We start from the raw sequence: 21,988 nt of genomic DNA, 5'->3' as shown, positions 1-21,988 counted from the left end.
TTTTCCCTTGTTAGCGTTGTTTTCAGTTCCATCCTTTTTTTCGACCATCCGTGTGTTTTCTCGCCACCGCCGTGACTTGTCGTTTCCCCCCCCCCACCCCCTTTTTTTTTGGCTTGGCGTGTGCGTGGCGGTGCGGTGTGGCGTGGGGCGAAAGTGGCGGAGCGACGGAAGTGGTGTGGGGAGGCCACTGTAATAGAATGCGAGGGGGCGTGTGTGACCTGCGGTCACTGTCTTCACAATAACGACAAGGAAGGAGCAGAAGAGGTGGGCTCCAGGAGAAACCAGAGGAGCGCTGGATCGCCGTGAAACAATTAAAAAAAAACTGACGGGTGCTTCCCCGCTCACTGCCGCAGAACACGCGGAGCCCCAAGAGACATGCTATGCATTTGTCCCTGTGCCTGTGTGCCTACGAGAGAGCGCGGGACCGGAAGGAGGCAGAAGTGCAGCTGGGGGGTTGTGGTGGTGAGGGCGCAGTGGCATGCACTGTGCCTTCAGTAGGTGCACTTTCCTCTTTGCGCCTCCTCTTCCTCACGACGCGGAGGAGATGACGTCCGCCTTCTTCGTCCCTCACAATTTGCCCGGCCCCCCGAACGCCGCCACCGCCCTTTGTTAGAAGTGTGTCCGTCGCTGCATTCTTCGCTTCCCTCTGTGACTTTTGCCCTCGGTGCGTTTATTTGTTCTGGGTAGTTTTTTTTTTCTCTCTCCCCTCTGTCTTATTTCTTTCCCTCGCGTGCGGCGCGGCGCAAAACAGAGCGGGAGGAAGAAAGACACTGTGGGAGTGTGAGGCCTGTAGGGATGTTTGTGGTGCGTCGCGGGGCCCTGCAGTGGAGGGCGGCGGCGCGTTTTTTGGTGCGCCGGGGGGCGGCGGCGCCGCAGCCGTTTGCCCGCCACGTCTGCGGCGCCATCGTGGCGCAGCGGCGACTGCAGTCCACGCCCGGCGGAGACGGGGCGTCAAACGCGTCCGCGGCGCAGGTCGGCTCGACCTCCTCGTCGGGGTCGTCAGGCGCCGCGGCGGCGGCGGCGGTTTCCCCGCAGGAGGCGCTGGACAACCTGCTGGAGGAGATTCAGGCGGTGCTGAGCCGCCCTGTGCCGATCGGCTCCCTCTTCCGCGCCCTCTCCCCCACGAGCCGCAGGACGCTGGCGAGGAACGGGGAGCCGCTGGAGCAGCTGCTGCTGCGCTACCCACGGCACTTCGCACTGTATCAGCAGGGCAGCCTGCGGAACAGGACGATTTACTGTGCTCCACCGCACTTGGTGCCGCAGCAAGCGCGGCGGATGGTGAGGGAGACGCCCCCTGCGGCTGCGGCGGCCTCTGGAGGGAGCAGAGACATCAATGAAAGAGTTCTGCAGCAAGACCCCGTAGCGGAGAGGCAGCAGCGAATTAACACAGTGCTGCAGTACATCCCGAACGAGTGGTCGCCCTTTGCTGAGCTCGGTATACCGGAGGAGGTGCGGGTGAAATGCATGGGAAAACCGAATGTGAAGGCATTTCAGTACTTTGAGAAGTATCCGCAGTATTTTGAGTTGCGGCAGCAGGGAATTGCGGACCACACCTTTTACGTGCGTCGCTCCTTGGCCCTGCAGCGAAGCACCGAGAAACCGCCCTGACGTTCGTCGCAGGTGTTGATCGCTTGGCGCGGTTGCTTCTCTCGATAAAACTCTCACGTGAGGAAGAAGAAGGGAAGAAGAAAAACAGGGAGAAGAAAAAGCGACGGTATGACTCGTGCCTCTTGACGTGCATGTGTGGGCGTGGGCGTGGGCGTGGCCAGCCTCATCTGTGCACATAACTCAGAGGCGTTGATAACAACATCATTGATGGGGTGCTCTTGTGGAGTTGTCTACTGTTTGTGTTTGCACGTGTGAGTTTCCCAGAGCCGTATGGAAGATAACTATTTATTGTTGATATTTGCGCGTATACACGCCCACGCACATGCTCACATACTGGACGTCTCTGACTGCGGGCCAGGTGGTGGAATAGGGCGCACCTGTCTCTCTCTCTCTCTCTCTCTCTCTGTGTGTGTGTGTGTGTGTGTGGTGCCCAATGTCATGCTCTTCACAGAGGGGGGGGTCGTTGCTCTCTCTATCATCGTTACCAGCGTCCGCCCTTTCTTTTTTTTTTTTGCTTCTTTTTTGTGTGTACGCGTTCTTTTTGCCCTCGTTGGGTTTCTCTGTTTTACTGGAACGCCGGAATAGGGAATTGACGGGAGACTCCGAGGGCCGGGCCAATTAACCCCAAAAGGAACTTCCGTTACTTTGTTATTGTTTTTGTTGTTGTTGTTGCCTCTCTGCTGTGCGTGGTTGCGGGTAAAATGTCGCAGCAGGATAATGAAGGCACGTCGTGCGACTTTTGGTGGTCGCATCGGCGGCTGTCGGAGGAGGCCGCCGCCGTGACGGGGCCAGCCACGGCGGCCGTCGACGGCGTGAAGGCAAAGGCCCGGGAGATGCTGGAGGCAACAGCGACAAGTAGCGGCGGTCCGGCGAAGCGGGGCGGTGGCGCCGGGGTGGATCCGGCGCGAATGGCGCGGTGGCAGGCGGAGCTGATTGCCCTACGAGATCAGCTGCTGGAGGCGTTGCTCGCCGCGCAGCAGGAGCGGCGCGTGGGGTGCAACGGCGGCGGTGCCGCTGCCGAGGTTGACCCGGAGACACCGCCGCCCCGCCAAACCGCCCACGAGATGCTGCTCCACGCCGTCGTTGGTGAGTGGGCGACGCGGTGGGCCTCCCGCACGGACGCGGATGGTGGCGCGGCCTCCGCGTCGCTGCTAGACGCTTTTCTCGACGGTGTCCTTTTTGTGCATGCGCCAGAGTGGGACGCGGCGGCGGAGGCAGCGACGGGCGGCACTATGAGGGACGTGGTGTGGGCGTTTCTGACGGATGTCTGGGGCATGACGCCCGTTGAGCAGGAGACGTGGCTGCCGCGCCTCGTGCGGCACGCGTGGGAAGCCTTCCTCGTCGAGATGCAGGCACTGGAGGCGGAGGTGCGGCGGGTGTGTGCGGCGGCGGCGGCGGCGGCGGAATTCGCCACGGCGGAGGAGCAACACGGCGCGGCCCGCGCACTCGTCGGCCGCGCGGTACGAGTGCTGTGGATGCTGGCTGCCCCGCTTTCCGCCGCAGAGGCCGCGGCAGCGCGGGGTCTCCCACGCCCGCATGTCGTGGTCACAACCCCCGCCAAGGCGAGAAGCGTAGTGCAGATGATCGGTGGCTGGCTGCCCGTGTGCTGCGGCTTCCTCTACTCGCTCGCGCCGCAGAAGAATGAGGAGAAGGAGAGGAGTGAGAAACGGGAGGAGGACGCGGCGGGGAAACGTGCAGAAAACGGCAGCGAAGAGGCCGGAGACCCCGCCACAACCCCGGAGGCGTTTGAGTGGATTCGACGACTCCGGCAGCAGGTGGAACGTGTCCTTGCCCTCTTGTCGCAGTTGGATGAGACGTCGCCGTGGATGCTGATGCTTGCAGACACAGCCGCGCGCGCCTTTTATGCGCCGCGTAACGACACGCCGCGGCTCACCGGCGACCCGGAGGCGAAGGCGGTCGCCGGCAGCGAGGACGTCGAGGTGCGGCAGCACAAGGCACTCAAGTCCTTCTTGGCCTCCTACGAAAAGAGCGCGGAGGCGGCTGCGGCTGCGGCGGCCGGTGGTAAATGGTCGCTTGTGGAGGCGTGCAACACGAAGATGAGTCACGTCTTGTCTTGTGCGCTGGACGAGACCGGCCGCCCCAGCAGCCTCAGCACCCGGGTGCTGCGGGTGTTGCTGGTGCAGCGCCCCATCGCAACGCTGCGGCACCTGTTAACGTTCCTGTGCCCCAGCAACCACGTGGCGGCGCTCTGCGACTGCGAGTCGGTGATTACCGACAAGGGGAGCTCCAGCGAGGCGCGCGCCACGGCGTTTGTGGAGGAGGCGTTGAAGGAGAACGCCGTGGCGCGGACGTTTTTCCCCAAGTACTTCTCTGTGTTTTGCGCCATCGAGCAGGCGTTGGCGAGCCTTTGCGCGGATCTGACGAGCCACGACGTGGCGGCGGCCTCCGCCGATGCCGATGCCGTTGCACGCGTGCTGGAACGCTTCACTGCGGCCGCGCTGGATGAAGTCTTCACGAGCCTTGCCCAGTTCAAGGGTGCCGCGGCGAGTGAGTGGCTTATGTTTTTGGCGTTTGTCTGTCACGACGCGCCGCTCTTTGAGGTTCACACGCTGCGTCATGTACGCTGCGCCGCGCGTCGCTTCTTTGCGCCCGGCAAGCGCATGATGACGTACTTGCACGAGCAGATTGTGCGGCGGGGGCGGCACGGCCTTGCCGCCTTTTTCCTTCCCCCGCTGCGGGCCATCGGGGTCGACTACAGCACCTGCAGCGACCACGAACACGTGAGCTGCGCCTTGCGCTACCCGCTCTCGGCGGAGGTGGCGTACTTTCAGGAGCTGCCGCGCGGCTACTACTGCCGCCAGCCGCTGCGGCTTGCGCTGAACGCCAAGAACGACGCACTGCACTTTTTTCACGAACTTCTCATGTCACAGACGGCAGAGGCGTCCTCGCGGCGGTCTTCCGCGGCGAGAGCGGCGCAGGAGGAGGGGGAGGACCACGCGGTGGTGCGGGAGCTCTTTGTCGACATGATGGTCCACATCGGCGCGTTGGTGGCGGCGCGGGTGCGGGGTGACGCCGACCGCCGCGCCGTGGCGGACCCCGCGGCGGCGGACGCGATGTCGTCCCTCTTTTTTGGTGTCCTGCGGCTGTGCAGCAGCGTGACTTACTGGGACCCCGCCAGGCGGCACGCGATTCAGCGGGCCATTGCGCAGCGGCTCTGCGCCCGGCGTCCTGCCCCGCCAACGAGCCCCGCGGGGAGGCCTGAAGCGACGACGCAGGCGCCACTGCCCATGGCATTACTCCTTCGTGGGGGGTGCACGCTTGGGGGGGACGGGGCGGCGGAGTCAGAGGCAGAGGCAGAGGCGACGGGGCCGCCGCATGCCTGGCATGACTGGTTCTGCAACGCGGAGTTTGAAGACGTTGACTCCCGTGCCGGGGCCGCGGCGATGGCGCTCCTGCGCGTCTGCAACCGCAACTACATGAAATTTATCCCGACGAGGACGCTGCTTGAGCGACGGGCCACTCTGGAGCAGCACGCCGCGAAACAGAGGGAGTCCGGCTCACAGGCCAAAGCTCAGGCCGGGATGGAGGCGGCGATTCTGCAGGACGTGGATCTGCTGCGTCGGCAGCGGGATGGGGAGGGGGCGGCGGTGTCGTCGCGGGCAAAGTCGCAGGATTCGCCAGCCCCGGAGGCGACGGTCGTGGTGGAGGCTGACGGCAGGGCAGAGTCGGGGGAAGCGGGGAATGGCACGCCGACGGAGGCGCGGGCCGAGCAGCCCGATGGCAACAAGTGTGAGGAGGATGCGGTGCAGACGCCAGACGATGCAGAGCAAAGACGGCGTGAAGCGCGGCCACTCTCCTTTGCGGCGGTGAAGTCGTACGTTGAGGCGCTGGTTGTGTCACTCATGCAGCGGGCCCGTATTTCCGTCGTGGATGGGGTGGCGGCTGGCGTGGCCCTAAAAAAGTGGCTCATGACGGTATCGGGGCTGTTTGAGCCGCAGGCTCTTTTGGAGGTTGTGCGTCGTGTGGTGCTGCAGGCAAACACCAAGCTGACGCATGCCACCAAGCTGGAGTGTGCCTCCCTCTCGGCCTTTTTGGGGACTGTTGCCGGGGAAATTGTGCTGCCGTACAAGCTGAGCTTCTTTCATCAGCGCCAGCACACGCGTGCGAGGCAGCAGCAGCGACAAGTGGGAGCCTCGCCTACCGAGGCGGAGGAGAGTGAGAATAGTGGGGGCGAGTGGCTCCCTCGCGCCCTCCCGGCCTCGGAGAAGGATGCGGGGATGCTGCTGCGCATTCTCATTGCCGACACCACACGTGCTGTGACGCGGTTTCTGGAGCAGGCCACGCCACTGGGGGACTGGAAGGCGTACACACTCACGCTGCACTTGCGGCGTATCATGGGCCTTGTGGGCCGCTATGGGGAGGCCTTCCGTGCGGCCCTGGCGAAGCGGCTGCAGGAGGTGGGGAAAACGGCTGTCACCGCGGAAGGCACCCACCCCGTGCAGCTGCTCGCCGCAGTGGAGTGTCCGCTGCTGGAGAGGATGTTACGACCAGCGGCGGAGGTGGACCACCTCTTTACCAGCGCCCTGCCGCCACCGCAGCCGCAACCACAACCACAACCACAACAGCAACCACCGGCGTCGTTTTCATGCACGTCAGGGATGCAGAGGAGCGCGGCAGCTGCGGTGGGAGACGCAGGAGCAGGAGCAGGCGGTGGCGGTGGCGGTGGCGGTGGCGGTGGCGGTGGCGGCGGTAGTAGTAGTGGTGGGGACGCCCGCAGGAAGGGATGGGCGGCGCCCGTGGAGGCGCGCAAGCGAAAGCGGCATCGCTCCCGTGAACACTCCCACTACCACCGTCGCGGACGCAGCAAGAATGCTTCGCGCGGTCAGGCAGAATGAGGGGTGTGTCGCTGCTTTACTTCCTGCGCTCCACGCCCCTCGCCCTCGCTTCGTGGCTGTGTGTGTGAGAGAGAGGGGGGGGAGAGGAGTGTGCACGAGAAGGAATGAAAGGGCGGAAGGGAGAGGTGCAAGTACCTGGGTGCATGGGTCGCAACGGCTGCCCGCGCCCGCCGCCTTAGAAAAGATGAAAAAGAAGGGGGAAAAAAGTATAAAGAGAAAAAAAAGCATGAGGCGCGGCTGGCGTTGCATTTGCGTTGTCTCTGTGTGTTGTAGTTGGTGCGGTGCCCCTCTTGTGTTGTCTTGCGTCTGGGAGCTGCAGACGGCGACGCCTCCCGCCCGATCACTGCACGGCTCGCTCGTCGGCAAATCCTCCTCCCCCCTCTCTCGCCACCGGGCGTGTGCGATGCGGCGGGGCGTGCGGACGGGGACGGCCCCGGCGGCACACACGAGGCTGAAGATGCGGGGGAGGAGGGCCGGTAAAAGGCGCCTTTCACCTTTTTTTTTTCTTCATATATATTTATTTATTTATTTGTCTTTTTGGCTCTTGCCGCTGCTGGAGGGGGAGGGCCGGGGTGTTTATTTTCACTTTTCCGCCTTGCTTTTGTCCCCCCCCCCTCGACACCCCGCGGGTTATTTGGGCTCGTTCTCTTGTTTTTTTTTTTTCTGTTTTCTGTTTTCTCTCTCCTTTTTTCTCTTCTCCCTCCTCCGCACGCGCCCGCCAGCCAAGAGCTTCACCTCGCACGTGCAGGCGTCTCAGCGCTCGTACACATTTCCAAAAGCCTTCGACAAAAGCAAAATATATATAATATATAATAAGAGGAGCTTTTTAACTACTTCTTCTTTTTTTTTCTTTAACGGAGGGGAGGCTCGAGTCATGCGTCGCTTTGCCGCCTCTGCGTTTCTCTCCGCTGCCGTCGCGGCCCGGTCGGTGACGACCACGTTGACGATCCGTGACGCACTCAACAAGGCCCTCGACGAGGAGATGGAGCGCGACGAGAAGGTGTTCCTCCTCGGCGAGGAGGTAGGCCAGTACCTCGGCGCCTACAAGGTGACCAAGGGCCTCCTGGACAAGTACGGCACCTCGCGCGTGGTGGACACGCCCATCACGGAGCACGGCTTCACCGGCATGGCCGTCGGCGCCGCGATGAGTGGTCTGCGCCCCGTGTGCGAGTTCATGACAATGAACTTTGCGATGCAGGCGATTGACCAGATCGTCAACTCTGCGGCGAAGGGGCACTACATGTCCGGTGGTCAGCTGAGGTGCCCGGTGGTGTTCCGCGGCCCCAACGGCGCCTCCGCCGGCGTCGGCGCGCAGCACAGCCAGTGCTTTGGGCCGTGGTACGCCTCGGTGCCTGGGCTGAAGGTGTTCGCGCCGTACAGCGCGGAGGACGCGCGTGGGATGCTGAAGACGGCTATCCGCGACGACAACCCTGTCGTGATGCTCGAGCACGAACTTCTCTACGGCGAGTCCTTTGAGTTGTCGGAGGAGGCCATGGGGAAGGACTTCCTCATTCCCTGGGGCAAGGCGAAGATTGAGCGGGCCGGCAAGCACATCACGATGATCGGCTTCTCGCGCGGCGTGGAGCTCTGCCTCAAGGCGGCGGACCAACTCGCCAAGGAGGGCGTCGAGGCGGAGGTGATCAACCTGCGCTCCCTCCGCCCCCTCGACCGGGCGACGATCATCCAGTCCGTGAAGAAGACGGGCCGCGCCATGACGGTGGACGAGTCGTTCCCCGTGTGCAACATCGGCGCGGAGATCTGCGCCATCGTCATGGAGAGCGAGGCCTTCGACTACCTCGACGCCCCCATGGAGCGCGTGTCCTGCGCCGACTGCCCCACGCCGTACGCGAAGGAGCTGGAGGCGGCCTCGCAGCCGCAGGTCTCCGACGTCCTCGCCGTAGCCCGCCGCATCCTCAGCTAAGTGCGGGGGTGGAGAGAAGTTGGGTAGTGGGGAGTGGGGGGGGGGCACCTGTCCGCGAATAAGGAAAGTAAAGTAACTTAAAAGCACGAAGAAAAAGCAAAGCGGAGAGGGTGGTGAAACGCAAAGTAACAAAACTGTATGTGAAAATGCGGGGAAGGAAAACGTTTCACCACAGCAGAGACGGGTGCGAAGGCAAGCAATGTGACGTTGCGGCCTTGCAGTCACGGGAGCGGGGGAGTGGGGGGTTGAGGGAGCGAGCACGAGAACGCTGCCGGGGCAGTAGAGTGTGTGTGTGTGTGTGTGTGTGTGTCTCTGTGGAGGCCCCGTGCGGCCGCTGCGGAGGCGCGCCACCAACGCACGCCGATGGCCTCCCACGCACACGCACACGCGCAGCCACCCATGCACCCGCCCCATGCACGTCTCCGCGGGGAGGGCGAGGGGTCTGCGGCAGCAGGCGGTCTCGTGTTGCCGGTGGGGACGCCAGAGAAGAAGGGAAATAACTGAAAAAAAAAAGGAACACACACACACACACACGTACCCACGATAAGTTAACCAGCCTGCAACGAAAGCCATTGGGTAGCATTATTCTGAAGTTTAGGCACCGACTGTTTTTTTTCCCCTTTGTTTGTTTGTTTTTTGTTTTTTGTTGTGCGGTGCGGTAGCAGGAGGTGGAGAGGGCCATCCCAGAAGGAGCGAAGTAAGGAAGGTAACACGATAATGAAATTGGGCGAAGAACAAGAAGAAAAAAAGACCGGGGAATGTAAAGAGAAAAGAAGAAGAAAAAAAGGCCGATAAGAAAAAAGCCAGACAAACACCACAAGGAGGCGAAAGAAAAGAAGGAGCGGGCGAGTGAGCGAGGGTTTTTGTTGTTGTTGTTGTTGTTGTTTTGGGTGCGGGATGCACACAGCGGGAGTATGAACCGCAGGGACTTTGGGGAGGGTGTGTGATGGGCAAACCGGCAAGAAGGGCGGGATGGGAGGAGGAGGAGGAGTAGGGGCGGAAACACTGCGGCCTCACGCGTCCTCCTGCAGCACCGAATAACAAGTTGCCGCGACCCTCCACCCCGGTTCTTGCCTCTCTCACCACCTCCCGCCCAGGCACTCGTTTTCCGATCCCACGGAGGCACCCAGAAGGCCCTTGCCATTCCGCCCACTTTTTTTTTTTTGCTTTTCCTTTTCTGGTACTTCGATTCTCTTTTATTGCGCGGTCTCTTCTGTGGGGCGATGTGTGCTTGTATGCGGCTTGGTTTGTTTGTTTGCTTTTTTTTTTAATGTTTTTCCCTTCTACGTGTGTAATGCGACAATGTTGAGAAATTCTAAGTTTCTCGCTTTTTCTTGTTTTTCCCCTGAATGAGTTTATCACGTGCCCTCACGCATGCATGCTTGTCTGCAGCTGCGCATGCGTAGATCCCCTCCTCCTTTCCTCGCCTCTTTCCCCTCACCGCCTGTAGCTGTTTGTTTGTTTGTTTGTTTGTTTTCCTCCCGCCCTTTTCAGCACATGTTGACGCATTACCTGCGGCGGCGGGTTTCGGTCATTACGACGGATGGCCGCTACTTTGTCGGTGTGCTGCATGCCGCCGACCAGCTGCTCAACCTTGTGCTCACGTCCTGCGTGGAGCGCGTCTTTGACGAGGCGGAGGAGAACGCGGGTGAGTCACCGCAACACGAGCAGCCCCCGCGCAGCGACGGCGGCGGCGGCGGCGGCGCGATGCAGGAGTTGGCGATGGGGGTGATGATGTTTCGTGGGAGCGACGTGGTCTGCGTGGCGGGCGTCGACACGGTGGAGGAGGCGAAGGTGAGCGCCAAGTCGTGGCGAGGGCGCAACCTGCCGGCTGTGACGTGTGTGCCGCGTGCGGCGGCCGCAGTCAACTGACGAGGGCGTCCCCCACCCACCCAAAGGCAGGGATGGGGAGGAGTTGCTGATTGGGGTCAAGGGGGAGGGGGAGGAGGTGCGGTGGGGGGTCTCCACCGCGTGCGCGTTTGTTTATTGCCGCCATTGTTGCTTGAGTGAAAACTGCTTGACTGCCCGTGCTGCCGCGGGGTGGGCATCTTCCCCTTCTCTCCCTCTTTTCCCCCCTCCCTGGCGTTGGTGACCGGGAGTGTGTGTGTGTGTGTGTGTGAAGGAAGCGGACACACACGGTCGGGGCGGGCGGCGGACGATGTACACGTCACTGAACCGGCAGTACCCCGATCTCCTGCGCAAGTGGTATGCGAAGTCGCTGCAGGGGGTCATGCGGGGTGCCCCGGAGGGCAAAGCCGGCGACACCGCCAGACGCCGCCGCACCGTGTCTCAGAGCCGCACAACAGCAGCAACAACAACAACAGCGGCGGCGGCGACAACGACGACTGAAGAGGAGGCGCAAGCAACGGCAGAGTTCACACCGCATAACAACAGCGAATTGGATGCTTTCCCGCCGTACACGGACCCGACGGAGGAGCAAGAGGTGTGCCTGGACCCTATTCGGGCACTGAAGATTCCACGTGCACGTTTTCACACGGTGAAGGAGCTTACGCTGTGCCGCAAAGGCATCACGCGGCTGCACAGCAATGTACAGTTACTAAAGAACCTCGACACACTTATCATACGCCACAACCGGCTGCGGCAGATAGCCTTTCTGATTCCCCCGCGAAACCCCCGCGCCGCCGCTTCCTCCTCGAAGGCCCAGGAGGAGGGGACCGTGGCTGAGGCTGCGCACGGCGCCGCCCGCGGCTGTCGTCTCCTGCGACGCCTCTACGCCTCTCACAACTGCCTGCAGACGCTCGACGGGGACGTCGGCCAGCTGCGGCACCTCGAGGTGTTGTTTCTCGCACACAATCGTCTCAGCAACCTCAGCGCCGTCTCTGCCCAACTGAAGCTGCTCCGGTGCCTTCGCGAGCTCGACCTGCGCGGGAACCCGCTCTGCGACGAGGTGGGGTATCGACTCTTTCTGATTCACGAGCACCCCCACCTCGAGGTGCTGGACCGCCGCGTGGTGCGAGACGAGGAGCGCAAGGAGGCCGCGGCGTACTTCGCGGCACGAGCCACTGTCGCGACTGCTCAGACGTCTTGGGCACGCAGCGACGCGAGTAACGCGGCGGCGGCGCTGGAGCCGTTGGCGCGGGCGCGGCTGGCGACGCCGACCGCGCAGCCCCCCGCGGGGGAGCGATACGAGGAGGGCGGCGGGGAGGCGGCGGAACTCGCGCGGGGGGGCGCGCGGAGCGTCAGCTTCCCGCCAATACGTCCAACATTGTCGCCGTCGCCGGCGGTGGCGAATGAGACCAGCGGCGGTGATAGCTGCGTTGGCGGCGGCGGCGGCGGGGGGGCACGGCAGAAGGCGGAGCAGGGGAAACATACGGTGGCGTTTCTTCGCACGTACGTGCCAGCCGGCGACACCGCCGCGGGCGGCGCGCCTCGGCGGGGGCCGTTTCAGCCCTCCGCCTGCGAGCGCCTCCTTGAGGAGCGGGTGCGGCGCGACGAGGTGGCGAGGGCGCAGCACACGCAGCAGGAGGCGCAGGCCCGTGCCACGGCGCAGCGAGAGTTGCAGGAGAAGTATCGGGCATTTCACGCGACGTGGGCCCTCTCCCGTCAGGGCATGCCGTTGTCCGCGGAGAAGTGGGAGTCACTTGTCAAGGCAATGGAGTTCTTGCAGAAGTCGAGTTCGACGGAGGCGGCGCCCGTCGTGCAGCATCGCGAATCCTTCCGCAGTCGGTCGCACTTGTTGCGTCCACAGGCGGCCGAGCAAACGGAAAAGGCGGCGCCTGCCCCCGCAAGCGTCACGTTAGACGTTGACAGTGTTCAACTGCCGCAGCTCCCGCCGGAAACTGTCGGGCAAAGTGACCACAGTGTCATGTACGACGCCCTGCTGGGCCGCTCACGCGTTGTAGAGCGGCGGATTGGGCAAAACCACCTGTGCCTGCCGGAACCGCGTCGGCTGGGGCGCATGGAAAACGCGCTGAGTCAGGTGACCGAGTTGCTGCAGCAATCCGAGAGAGAGGGAGGGGGGAAGCTTGGACAGACGACGTTACTGTGTGGCGTGCAGCGGGATAAGGATGCCTTCGTGCCAGAGCCGTGGGAACACATGCTACTTAGCGGCCAAACAACGAGCATGAACGCCGTGGAGCAGCTTGAGTACCTTTACCTGATGGCCATGTCATTATTTTTACCAACCGAGTTGAGTGCGTTGGAGGGACAGTTTATGACGAACAACGCCGACGTGCCCTCGTTGCAGGAGCCGCAGCGCTCGAAGAAGCAGACGAAAAGAGAAAAATCCAGGCAGGCTGACAATGCACGCGCCTTAAGCGGCACGGCCTCACTTCTTGTCACCGCGACGGCCGCGCTGCGGCAGCGGTTGCCGACGGTGTTGACGGCGACAAACGTGGAGGTTGGGCCGCCGGAGCGCACCACGTTTGTGCGCGTGATGAACATGCTCGACGGAGACAGTGGCATCTGGGGCCTCGACCTTGAAATGCTCTCGGGGGCCTTCACCGAGGAGTACCTGAGCAAAACCCAGGCGCAGTTCCCCGACGGACACGCGAAGGGGGAGGAGAAGCGCCCATCCCTCAGCCCCCGGCGCGCGCGGCGCTCAGTTGTGAGGCTGCGCGTCAAGGGGGAGCGTCGTGGGACGTCGAGGTCCGTCTCAAGCCCCGCCGAGGCACGCGAGGCCACAACGACGTCGCTTTCCTCCGCGGCGACGAAGATGCTCAGCCTCAACCTGGGCTCCCTCCTGCTGGACATCGTGCGGTACCTTCCGTTTGTGGAGAACCGGCTTGCCTTCTTTCAGAGGAAGTGCACCGAGACGGCGTCGAAGGGGGTCGATGGGGCCTCTGAAGAGGCCGCAAGGGAGTGGTTTGCAAAGGCGCAGATTGCCTCCATACATCATGAGCGGCTGATGAAGGCGCTGGGAGTAGCAGGTCTGACGAGAGAGGCGGCCATGGTTCGCCTGGTGCCGCTGGAAAGTATTGCGGTGCAGGAAGTGCAGGAAGTGGGATCATTCTTTAGAGCCCGAGCCGCTCCCTCCTCACGAGCGCCGTCGCCTCCTTTTGCGTAGCTAACGCCGCCCTGCTTATTATGTCTTTCTATCTTTCCTTCTCTCCGCGTCTCTGTGGGAGCGTGGCGGCCGCTGCAGCCTTTTCCTTCACTTGCGTTGCCCCGCTGCAGTGCACAATCATGTATTCTTTCCACCCGTTTTATGTGTGTCTGCGCGCTTGTTGGCTTCTGCTGCTGCTACCGCGGCGGCGGCGGCGGCGGAGTGGCACGCCACGCCTGACGGCCACCATCGCCCCCTTTGCAACTGCGACCTTGACGCTGCCGCCCAGCCTCCTTCCCGTCGGTTTCCTTTTTTTTTTTTCTTGCGCTGCTGGTGGAGGTCGTTTTATTGCCTGCGTGGGAGTGGGGGACGGCGGCGACGAGAAAGAGAGAGGCACTGCAGCACAAATTGCGAGGAGGCGGGGAGAGGGAAAAGCAACAACACGACAACAACAACAACAGCGGGATACAAATACATAAATATATATATATATATACTTCTAAGCGAGGCGGAAGGAACGTGTGGTGGGTGATGCTTCGTCTTGCTTCCTCCGGCCTCTCGCTGGCGGCGCCGAGGACGAGGACGGCGACGGCGACGGCGTTTCGCCTGCTGCACACGACGCGTCTCGTGCGGGGCGGCCGCGGCAACTTCTTCGCCTACCTGGGCCTGCAGCAGAGCCCGGAGCTAGACGCGGGGGAGGTGCAGCGTGCATACCACAACCTGCAGCGTCGCGTCCACCCGGACCAAACCAACGTGCAGGCCAAAGAGGTTCAGCAGCAGCAGCAGCAGCGGCAGTCTGCGGCGGCGCCCGTGCAGGCTGTGAAAAGGGAGAGAACGGTGGCGGCGGGCGGCGTGGCGGACGCCGAGGAATCGAAGTACGCCAACGTCTCCTACGAAACCCTGCGGGATCCCTTCCTCCGGTGCCAGTACCTGCTGCGCCTGAGACGCGCGAGGGAGGCGAAGGGCGCCCCGCTGACGCCGGCCGAGGAGGAGGTCCTCATGGACACTGACGATCGCCGTAGCGTGGAGGAGAGACGAAAGCTCATGGACGGTGCAGGCGGAGGCGCCGCGTCTCTGTCGCCGGAGTTTCTTGAGGAAATGATGGCGGTAAATGAGGCGATTTTCTCCTCTGACGTGTCACAGGCGGAGGGAAAAGCAACGCTGCAGCTGCTCGTGGCTCACCTGGAGGAGCGGTATGAGGAATTTTACGACCAGGCAAAGGCAAGTTGGAGGCAAGAAGACGTCCAGCGCTTTTGTCGATGCGTGATGGAGTGGACGTATGTTCGCAACGCTCTTAAGCATGCGAAGAATCGTCTTGACTGAAGAGGGTGCAAGCGTGTGGGGGGGGGGGGTGTCTGCCTTTGTGCGTGTGCGCGTCCCCTCGTTTTTTATCACACACAGTTATATTTGCTAACGGCGCGTAAGTGCCGCTTCTGTGCGGTAACGTGTGCGGCTAATACGTACCGAGCGCACTTCATCCACCGGTTGATTGTAACTTTGCCGTTGGCTTGTGCCGCTGTTGCCTTTGGTGTGTAGTGTGTAATGTGTGTGGGAGTGGGAGATCGACTTTCTTTTGCTGCTGCTGCAGCTGTTGTTGTTGTTGGTTTCTTTGTTCTTGTCTGCCAGTGCCGCCGCCGCCTTCTCCATTTCCAGCTTCTTTCGGCAGGCAGCCCGCTTGCCCGGCAGCTCCCCGCACACACACACACACGCAGACAGACCTGGGGGCGCGCGTGAGCGAGAGAAGGAGAGAGATATAGATAGACCGACACAGCGGCAGTGTGGGACGGCCGCAAATGACGGGGACCGTTCAGACAATTACGTTCAAAGGGAGCGTGGCGACGGTCACGGAGTTCCTTGGCTTTGCCATCTACGGCATCCTGTACCAGCGGGGGGTGTACCCGCAGGAAGACTTCCAGCAGGTCAGGCGCTACGACGTCCCGCTGATGGTCTCGACGGACGGCGACCTGAACGCCTACCTCACGGAGCTGCTGCAGCAGGTGGCGGCGTGGGTGGCGGCCGACAAGGTGCGCAAGCTGGTGCTGATCGTGGTGGACGGCGCCCACAACGCGGTGATGGAGCGGTGGGCCTTCGACGTCCTGGCGGAGCCCGCCGGCGGCACGACTGCGCCGGCAAAGACGGAGGCGGAGCTCCAGCACGAGATCCGGGCTGTGATGCGGCAAATCACCGCCTCTGTCTCGTACCTGCCGGCGCTGCCGGAGGGCTGCGTCTTCGACCTCCTGCTGTACACCGAGACGGACGTGGAGCTGCCGTCCAACGCGTGGGAGATTAGCGGGCCGCGGCTGGTGCCGGGCGGCAGCGAGGTCAGGCTGCGCACCTTCGCCACGAACTTCCACCGCGTGAACGCGTCCGTCACTTACCGAGAAGAGGCGGGATAAAACCCAAACATGGCCGCGGTAAAGGGGGAAGAAGAGAGGGGGTGAGAGAAAGAGCGAGAGATGGGTAGATAGAGGGTGGGAGCGGCCTTGGACGTGTGAGTTTGCGTGTTCAGAGCCGCCAGTGATGGATGCTCCTCGCGTTTGCTGTTGCTGCCGCGCAGAGAAAAAAACGGGCACACAAACGCCTCCAGTGTCCCCCTCTTTCCCAGCAGAAAACACCACTCGCCTTCGCTCCCGCTTATGTTCGCGTGCACACACGCACACACTCATTCTCTCGCGCTGTGTCTTCCTTTTCTTCTCTTTCTTTCTCTCCACCCCTTTGGCCACCACCGCTGCCGCCGCATGCACGGCAGCCGCCACAGACAGAAGGAGGGCGGGGGCAAAAGGGTGTGGGAGGAGCCGAAGGGCGCGGAGGCCACCGGCACATAGAGAGAGAACCGAAAAACAAAAGGGGGAAGTAACGAAGAAGAAAAAGCAAAGCATATAAAAGAAAAAAAACTTGGAAGGGCACATTTGCTACCTTACACGCTTATTGTTGTCGGGTGCGGCGGCGAAGGAGCACGGGAGGGTGTTTATTTAGAAACGCGTGTGGGCATGGCGAAGGGCAAAAAGAAGGGGCCCGTTGACGTCTTTGCGACGGTGTCGCCCTCGACCAGCGTGCGAGGGGCTGCGGCCGCCATTGAGCCGGCGGAGGTGACCTCCGCGGAGCTGCTGGACACGACGCTGGTGATCACCCCCGCCATCCCCCGCGTGGAGGTGAGCCTCAACATTCAGTTTCGCTGCAGCGTCCCGCTTGTCGAGGGGGACACGCTGCAGCTGCAGCTGCCCGGATTCCGCGGCAAAGCCTCACTCTTCACAACGGAGAGCTCACTGATGCAGACCATGGTGGCGTCGCCCCGGCACTTCCGCGCCTACTGGACGGGTGAGGGGGAGAAGAAGGGCAAGGGTCATGGGAAGCAGCAGCTGCTGCTCCGCTGTGTTCGTCGTGTGGAAACGCAGCAGCTCGTGCTGATCGTCATTCCACGCTCGCTAGGGCTGATCTCCCCAGACAAACTGGCACAGAACTCCTCCAAGATTAAGATCAGTGGCCAGGTGAAGCACGCCGATGGTGGGAAGATACTGAAGCAGGTGTTTGCTTCCACCACCGAGGTGAAGAAGCGGCCTGTGGCGGAGGAGATCAAGGAGTACAAGACACTTATGGCTGGCCTGGATCAGGCGGGGGGACTAGAAGAGGCGGACGCACACGTGGCCGAGGAACTCTCCTTGGAGGAGGTGGACAACATCTGGGAATCCGCCCATGACCGCTGCCCCTACCCTATTGCGCTGCAGTGGCACATCGCCGTCTCCGTCTTTCGCGAATACGAGGACTTTGGATCGTTGCTAAAGACGATTGTGGAGGGGGCCATCGCCTCTGTCAAGCGGCGCCAACAGCCGCTGGCTCTCTACCGTGAGATTGCGAAGAACCTGGGCGTGAAGGTTGGGGCCGTTATTCTCTTTCAGGACGTGGTGAGTATGCTCTACGCATCCCTGTATCCAGCTCTCCCTGGGACGGTGCTGTTGGCGCTTCGCCTCTTCACCATGGAGCCTATCGACGTTGCCCGCACTTTCTTGACCAGCGAACCGCCCGCGCTGTCGCTGGCGCACGAAATATATAGTAGCTTTCGCACGGGTGACACAGAGGGGCTAAAAAAGTGGTCCAACACCCTTGCAACCTTGCTGCTTATCGTCGGCACGCACGCTGCAAGCCAAGAGCAGCATGCGGATGCGCCACCGTTGCCGGTGCTGTACTACGGCATCAAGGAGGTTCCACAGGATGAGCTTCGCTACCTTCGGGAAATGCCTGAGAATGAGTGGTACATGTTCCCATTCCTCGCCTTGGCACGCCCTGATGTGGACTGGACTGATGAGGAGGCCTTCCCGGTGCCAGATAATGCGGTGTTGTTCGAGATTCACCACGCCGTGGATGGGCTGGATGTGTCTGACCTCTCCATGTACCCGTATGACAGGGAGTGGCTGCTGCCGCTCTTCTCCTCCTTTCGCGTGACCGAGGTCAAGGTGTACGAGGACCGGAACGGGCTTACGCATGTTGTGCTGGACATGCAAGGCTGCCTGCACGGTTCCGTGAAGGATCCCTTGATTCCCGAGGAGGACCGCGCCGTGGCGGCGATGATGGTGAAGAAGCTGCGCAGCGAGGCCGAAAAGCTCACCTACCGTGCCCGCTTCATCGCCGAGCACGCCTACCTGCACGTCAGCCTAAACCAGCGGCTGCGGCTGCAGCCTCAGACGCTGCTCCAGGCGCAGTACGTCGATCACTACTTTGAGGTGAAGCGCTTTTCAGAGGCCAAGTTGGCCGTGGAGGAGGGCATCGTCAACTGGCAGGTCTGCACGAGCCCGGCGCAGCTGATGGACCCGGTGGAGGGCGTCATCAAGCACGCGGTGTGGGAGTCGATGCCCCGCAAGTTTGCCCTCCTGGCGGAGCAGTACTTTCTCAGCAGAACACGCTTCAAGAAGGTCTTCGAGGTTCACGGCATCTTCCTGGACTTTGCGGGGTACGTGTGCGACTACGCCGGGAAGGGGCCACGTCCAATGCGGAGACTGCTGCGGAAGCGCGTCACCCATGAGGCCCCGCTGCCTGTATTTGAGGAGTTGCAGAAATGAGGCAGAGGAAGAGGCGGCGGCGAAGCCACGACACACAAGGCGGCGGATGAAGAAGAACAGTGCGAGAGGAAGGGCAAGTGTACGTCGATTTTGGGTTGGATGTAAAGTATGAACCATGTTGAATAAATGTGGGCTCATCAGGCTGCTGGTGATAAGAGTGAGAGGGAGGTGAAAGAGAGAGAGAAGGGGGAGGTGATCCACGCGAATACCGCACTTCCAAAAACATCAACAACAACATATATATATATATATATATATATTTCCCCACAGATCGTTCTCACGCATCAGTGGCCTCTTCTCTTCCCAGGATGTGGACAGCCATGGCTGCTTTTGCAGAGCTGGCACTGTTGTGGCTGCCCGCTGCACTCGTCTCCTCCGCTCCCGCCTTGTTCTACATGCGTGTATGCCCGCCTGCAGAGGACTCTCTCCCACAGTGAGGCAGGCGCACAGGTATACGCTGGGAGGCGAAAGGGGATACCAGCTTCTTCCTTCTTGCTTTGGTTGCATAACCCAATACAAAGGGAAACTATATATATACATATACATATATATATATATTTAAAAGGGAGGAGGGCGAGGAAGGAGGTATTCGTTAGGAACGAGTTCCTTCTGTTTCTTTTTTTTTTGTGTGTCTGTGTGTGTGTGCGTCGGGTGACACATGTTGCGGCGGCACTTGGCACCCGTCTGCGTGGGTGTTGCTGGCGGCGGCGGTGGCCACCGCCCCCTTTTGTCCTCCTCCGCGTCGCTCGTTTGTGCGCGGCGCGGGGTCTTCGCGGACAAGGCCCGCGCCGGCATGATCTTCCTGATCGACAGGCGCTTCTACCGCGTGGTGGCCAACACGCGCTCGCAGAAGGGGCAGAACGCCGCCTCGTTCAACATCAAGCTGGTCGAGGTGGGCACGGGGCGCAAGAAGGAGGTGACGGCGGGGCAGGGGCACGACTTTGCGCAGGTGCGGGCGGAGCGGGTGCGGCTCCTCTTCAGCGGCTTCGACGATGACGACAAGGCCTGCTTCGTCTACCCCGAGCACACCGCGGACGCGGGGAAGGAGGTGAACATCCCCGGCGACTCCCTCCCCGACGTGCAGCAGAAGTTCCTCGCCTGCGGCATGCCCGTTGACGTCCTCCACATCGCCCCCGACGAGGACGACGCGCCCGACGCGGGGCACATCTGGGCGGAGGTGGTGATGCCCTCCAGCTACACCTACACCGTCGAGAAGATCTCGCTGAAGGGGATGTACAAGATGGCCTCCTTCAAGGAGTGCGACGGCCTCGTCAGCGTCAATGAATCAGTGCAGGTCAACGACAAGGTGAAGGTGATGATCAAGCCGGACGGCACGGCGGCGTTTGGTGGACGGGCCGCGTGATGCAAGCTGCGCCGCGCGCATGCCTATGCCCTCATCTACCAGCAATGAAAGCCGGCACAAGAGGGTTGAGTTGCACGGGCAAGCGAGGGGGGAGGGAGAACGATATTGTGTTTTGTTGCTTCTACCGGGGCTGATGCTATTGTGCCCATTGGTGGAAGATGCAGGTGTTTATACACACATGCATATCTATCTATTCTATAGCGCTTGCGCTCATTATTCTTGCGGCCTTGTCTGTGGCTGCCCTCACGCACGCATGAGACGCGGCTTTGCTGTTCTCTGCCGACGGGTGTGTGCACATGCGCCTCTTCCGCCTCCCCGCATAATGAGTCTGCGCGAGGGCGTACACACGTACACGCGCCCTACACCGTGACGAGAGTAGTAAACAACAAAAGGAAGACAAGTAAAAGAAGCATAACGCGCAACCCCCCCCCCCCCAAAAAAAAGAGGAGGAACATTGACACCGCCGCCAGCACTTCTTTGAAAAACCGCAGCAGAAGGCGGGCAGCTCCCACCCGGTTGACTGAAATGATGGCCGTTGCTAGCAACACGGATGCGCCCGTGACTCGGCTGCCGCCCTACTTTCCCACCAGCGTGAAGGAGTGCTCCGCGCCGACGGAGCTGTTCTTCGCCTGCTTTGAGAAAAAGGCCGTGATGGAAAACCCCACCGACACCACAAGCGCCAAGCGGGCACTGTTGCACTGCCAGACGGAGCTGCTGGCGTACATGACTTGCATGGAGAAGCATCTCGGCAAAGAAAACAAAAAGTCGTGGTGGAAGTTCTGGTAACTCCGTTGCCACCACCGCAACTACCGTCTCCTGCGAAGGCGAAGACGGCGAAGAAGGCACAAAACGGGGGAAAAAAAGCAAGAGGAGAAGAAGAAATGACAGCCCAGTGGAGGGCCTGCACACACAGACACACGCTTGCGGAAGCCGTACCGGATGTGGTGTCGGTTGGGCCCCTCATCTCCCGTGCCGACGATGGTCCCAACCCCCGCTGCCCGAAGGAGCGAGGCGCCGCCGTCGGCACCTCCAACACACGCACACGCACACACACACAATGGCCAGAAGAGCACCTCACTGCACATCGCCCTACTCCCTGTGCCTGCAGAGCACACCACGCTCCGCTTCTGTCTTCCTTGATACCAATTACTTTGATGTGAGTGGGAACCACAATTTAAGCAAAAGGGGGGAGGAAGGAAGGAAGGAACAAAGGGTAGTGCGGAGGAAAGGGTGAAAAAAAAAAGGAGGGTGAGAGATGCGAGGTGGCAAAGACGCCGCAATGGCTGCCGGTCGGCAAGACGGCGGCCCGACGCCACTCGCACCGGCGGCGGCCTACGTTGTGGAGCCAACGACCACTGCGGAGATGCACGAACTCCTCGATCTGATCCTGCACGCCTGCGAGCACCTGCAGGACTTGATACGCGACCGCCACCCCGTCACGCAGCGGGAGGTGGCGAAGCTGCGGAAGTCCTACTGGCTTGCCGTGGGCGAAACGGGAAGGCTGCGCAGCCGCAGTGTGCCGGTCGACTCCCTCGCCAGCCCCACTGACAGCAGCCGCAGCAGCAGCGCAGGCACGGAGGACTCCAGGCGGCAGGACGCGAAGGCGGTCGCATGCGATTGTGCGCTGGGGGAGCTGGAGGAGTACGTGCGTCCCCGGCCGGAGGCGCACACGTTTGACCTCGACGATGCGGATTGCGAGGGCGGGGAGCGCCGCGTGTGGCACTTTTTCAGCATCCCGCTCGAGCGCCGCCTCCAAACTCTGTCGGTGTCGCTGTTTCTTTTCTTTACATTCATTCCTGCCGCCGTCCTGGTCACGCTGGCGCTGCTGCTGAGCTGGACGACCATGCCGCTCATGCTGGCGTACCTCGTGTACATCTTCACCCTTGGACGGCCCAAGCACCCACTGAAGAAGTGCGTCGCCTTCACGCGGCACAGGCTGTGGGGGCTCTACAGGAACTACTTCCCAGTGCGTCTTGTGATTCCCCGCCATGTGCGGGCCAAGTTTGACCCCCAGGCGAACTACTTCTTCATTTACCACCCGCACGGGATACATAGCTTCGGCGCCATTGCAACGTTCAGCCTGGACTTCACGCTTAGCTCGCTGCTTCCTGGCATAACCGTGCATGTGCAAACGCTCAAGTTGAACTTCTTCATTCCCTTTTGGCGTGAGCTGCACCGGCT

At 61.7% G+C, this 21,988-nt stretch overlaps 10 protein-coding genes across 10 annotated transcripts, besides 33 other annotated features; all 10 read left to right on the top strand.

Annotated features, from left to right (window-relative positions):
- Window positions 1–114: 114 nt before the first annotated feature.
- Window positions 115–150: a microsatellite.
- Window positions 151–185: a microsatellite.
- Window positions 186–795: 610 nt separating this feature from the next.
- Window positions 796–1,608, top strand: Tco025E_04129 (uncharacterized protein; the record flags this gene model as incomplete). The annotated part of the gene is made up of 1 exon (XM_029371041.1): window positions 796–1,608. One exon carries the CDS (start codon window positions 796–798, stop codon window positions 1,606–1,608), a length of 813 nt encoding a protein of 270 aa, XP_029228872.1.
- A 59-nt stretch (window positions 1,609–1,667) lies between these two features.
- Window positions 1,668–1,709: a microsatellite.
- Window positions 1,710–1,988: 279 nt separating this feature from the next.
- Window positions 1,989–2,013: a microsatellite.
- Window positions 2,014–2,037: a microsatellite.
- Window positions 2,038–2,105: 68 nt separating this feature from the next.
- Window positions 2,106–2,132: a sequence feature (A-rich).
- Window positions 2,133–2,253: 121 nt separating this feature from the next.
- Window positions 2,254–2,280: a microsatellite.
- Window positions 2,281–2,309: 29 nt separating this feature from the next.
- On the top strand, window positions 2,310–6,464 carry Tco025E_04128 (putative dynein heavy chain; the record flags this gene model as incomplete). Its single annotated transcript, XM_029371040.1, has 1 exon — window positions 2,310–6,464. The coding sequence occupies one exon, from the start codon at window positions 2,310–2,312 to the stop codon at window positions 6,462–6,464; it is 4,155 nt and encodes a 1,384-aa protein (XP_029228871.1).
- Window positions 6,465–6,959: 495 nt separating this feature from the next.
- Window positions 6,960–7,003: a sequence feature (A-rich).
- Window positions 7,004–7,106: 103 nt separating this feature from the next.
- Window positions 7,107–7,163: a sequence feature (A-rich).
- Window positions 7,113–7,155: a sequence feature (GA-rich).
- Window positions 7,164–7,338: 175 nt separating the features above from the next.
- Tco025E_04127 (putative 2-oxoisovalerate dehydrogenase beta subunit, mitochondrial precursor) lies at window positions 7,339–8,385 on the top strand (the record flags this gene model as incomplete). The annotated part of the gene is made up of 1 exon (XM_029371039.1): window positions 7,339–8,385. One exon carries the CDS (start codon window positions 7,339–7,341, stop codon window positions 8,383–8,385), a length of 1,047 nt encoding a protein of 348 aa, XP_029228870.1.
- Window positions 8,386–8,669: 284 nt separating this feature from the next.
- Window positions 8,670–8,695: a microsatellite.
- A 62-nt stretch (window positions 8,696–8,757) lies between these two features.
- Window positions 8,758–8,803: a microsatellite.
- A 98-nt stretch (window positions 8,804–8,901) lies between these two features.
- Window positions 8,902–8,927: a microsatellite.
- Window positions 8,928–8,993: 66 nt separating this feature from the next.
- Window positions 8,994–9,005: a sequence feature (A-rich).
- Window positions 9,006–9,033: a microsatellite.
- Window positions 9,034–9,114: 81 nt separating this feature from the next.
- Window positions 9,115–9,172: a microsatellite.
- Window positions 9,173–9,244: 72 nt separating this feature from the next.
- Window positions 9,245–9,274: a microsatellite.
- Window positions 9,275–9,360: 86 nt separating this feature from the next.
- Window positions 9,361–9,386: a microsatellite.
- Window positions 9,387–9,609: 223 nt separating this feature from the next.
- Window positions 9,610–9,654: a sequence feature (A-rich).
- Window positions 9,655–9,836: 182 nt separating this feature from the next.
- Window positions 9,837–9,861: a microsatellite.
- Window positions 9,862–9,882: 21 nt separating this feature from the next.
- On the top strand, window positions 9,883–10,257 carry Tco025E_04126 (U6 snRNA-associated Sm-like protein LSm8p; the record flags this gene model as incomplete). The annotated part of the gene is made up of 1 exon (XM_029371038.1): window positions 9,883–10,257. The coding sequence occupies one exon, from the start codon at window positions 9,883–9,885 to the stop codon at window positions 10,255–10,257; it is 375 nt and encodes a 124-aa protein (XP_029228869.1).
- A 226-nt stretch (window positions 10,258–10,483) lies between these two features.
- Window positions 10,484–10,504: a microsatellite.
- Window positions 10,505–10,543: 39 nt separating this feature from the next.
- Tco025E_04125 (putative leucine-rich repeat-containing protein 72-like) lies at window positions 10,544–13,411 on the top strand (the record flags this gene model as incomplete). The annotated part of the gene is made up of 1 exon (XM_029371037.1): window positions 10,544–13,411. One exon carries the CDS (start codon window positions 10,544–10,546, stop codon window positions 13,409–13,411), a length of 2,868 nt encoding a protein of 955 aa, XP_029228868.1.
- A 181-nt stretch (window positions 13,412–13,592) lies between these two features.
- Window positions 13,593–13,611: a microsatellite.
- Window positions 13,612–13,825: 214 nt separating this feature from the next.
- Window positions 13,826–13,850: a microsatellite.
- A 5-nt stretch (window positions 13,851–13,855) lies between these two features.
- Window positions 13,856–13,886: a microsatellite.
- Window positions 13,887–13,921: 35 nt separating this feature from the next.
- On the top strand, window positions 13,922–14,713 carry Tco025E_04124 (putative heat shock protein; the record flags this gene model as incomplete). Its single annotated transcript, XM_029371036.1, has 1 exon — window positions 13,922–14,713. The coding sequence occupies one exon, from the start codon at window positions 13,922–13,924 to the stop codon at window positions 14,711–14,713; it is 792 nt and encodes a 263-aa protein (XP_029228867.1).
- A 250-nt stretch (window positions 14,714–14,963) lies between these two features.
- Window positions 14,964–15,009: a microsatellite.
- A 74-nt stretch (window positions 15,010–15,083) lies between these two features.
- Window positions 15,084–15,108: a microsatellite.
- Window positions 15,109–15,183: 75 nt separating this feature from the next.
- Window positions 15,184–15,786, top strand: Tco025E_04123 (rev7; the record flags this gene model as incomplete). Its single annotated transcript, XM_029371035.1, has 1 exon — window positions 15,184–15,786. The coding sequence occupies one exon, from the start codon at window positions 15,184–15,186 to the stop codon at window positions 15,784–15,786; it is 603 nt and encodes a 200-aa protein (XP_029228866.1).
- Window positions 15,787–16,051: 265 nt separating this feature from the next.
- Window positions 16,052–16,097: a sequence feature (GA-rich).
- Window positions 16,098–16,380: 283 nt separating this feature from the next.
- Tco025E_04122 (uncharacterized protein) lies at window positions 16,381–18,444 on the top strand (the record flags this gene model as incomplete). Its single annotated transcript, XM_029371034.1, has 1 exon — window positions 16,381–18,444. One exon carries the CDS (start codon window positions 16,381–16,383, stop codon window positions 18,442–18,444), a length of 2,064 nt encoding a protein of 687 aa, XP_029228865.1.
- A 154-nt stretch (window positions 18,445–18,598) lies between these two features.
- Window positions 18,599–18,636: a microsatellite.
- Window positions 18,637–18,680: 44 nt separating this feature from the next.
- Window positions 18,681–18,704: a microsatellite.
- A 267-nt stretch (window positions 18,705–18,971) lies between these two features.
- Window positions 18,972–19,005: a microsatellite.
- Window positions 19,006–19,051: 46 nt separating this feature from the next.
- Window positions 19,052–19,092: a microsatellite.
- Window positions 19,093–19,102: 10 nt separating this feature from the next.
- Tco025E_04121 (putative trans-sialidase) lies at window positions 19,103–19,807 on the top strand (the record flags this gene model as incomplete). The annotated part of the gene is made up of 1 exon (XM_029371033.1): window positions 19,103–19,807. One exon carries the CDS (start codon window positions 19,103–19,105, stop codon window positions 19,805–19,807), a length of 705 nt encoding a protein of 234 aa, XP_029228864.1.
- A 1,032-nt stretch (window positions 19,808–20,839) lies between these two features.
- Window positions 20,840–20,864: a microsatellite.
- A 130-nt stretch (window positions 20,865–20,994) lies between these two features.
- Window positions 20,995–21,020: a microsatellite.
- A 66-nt stretch (window positions 21,021–21,086) lies between these two features.
- Tco025E_04120 (putative diacylglycerol acyltransferase) lies at window positions 21,087–21,986 on the top strand (the record flags this gene model as incomplete). The annotated part of the gene is made up of 1 exon (XM_029371032.1): window positions 21,087–21,986. A coding segment is annotated over one exon (900 nt), but the record flags the coding sequence as incomplete, so codon positions are not given.
- Window positions 21,987–21,988: the final 2 nt, after the last annotated feature.

The sequence above is a fragment of the Trypanosoma conorhini genome (assembly GCF_003719485.1).
Source record: "Trypanosoma conorhini strain 025E chromosome Unknown Tco_14.4_contig_00203, whole genome shotgun sequence".
NCBI lineage: Eukaryota > Euglenozoa > Kinetoplastea > Trypanosomatida > Trypanosomatidae > Trypanosoma > Trypanosoma conorhini.
Note: the sequence above shows the minus strand (reverse complement) of the source record. Positions and strands in the feature narration are given on the sequence as shown.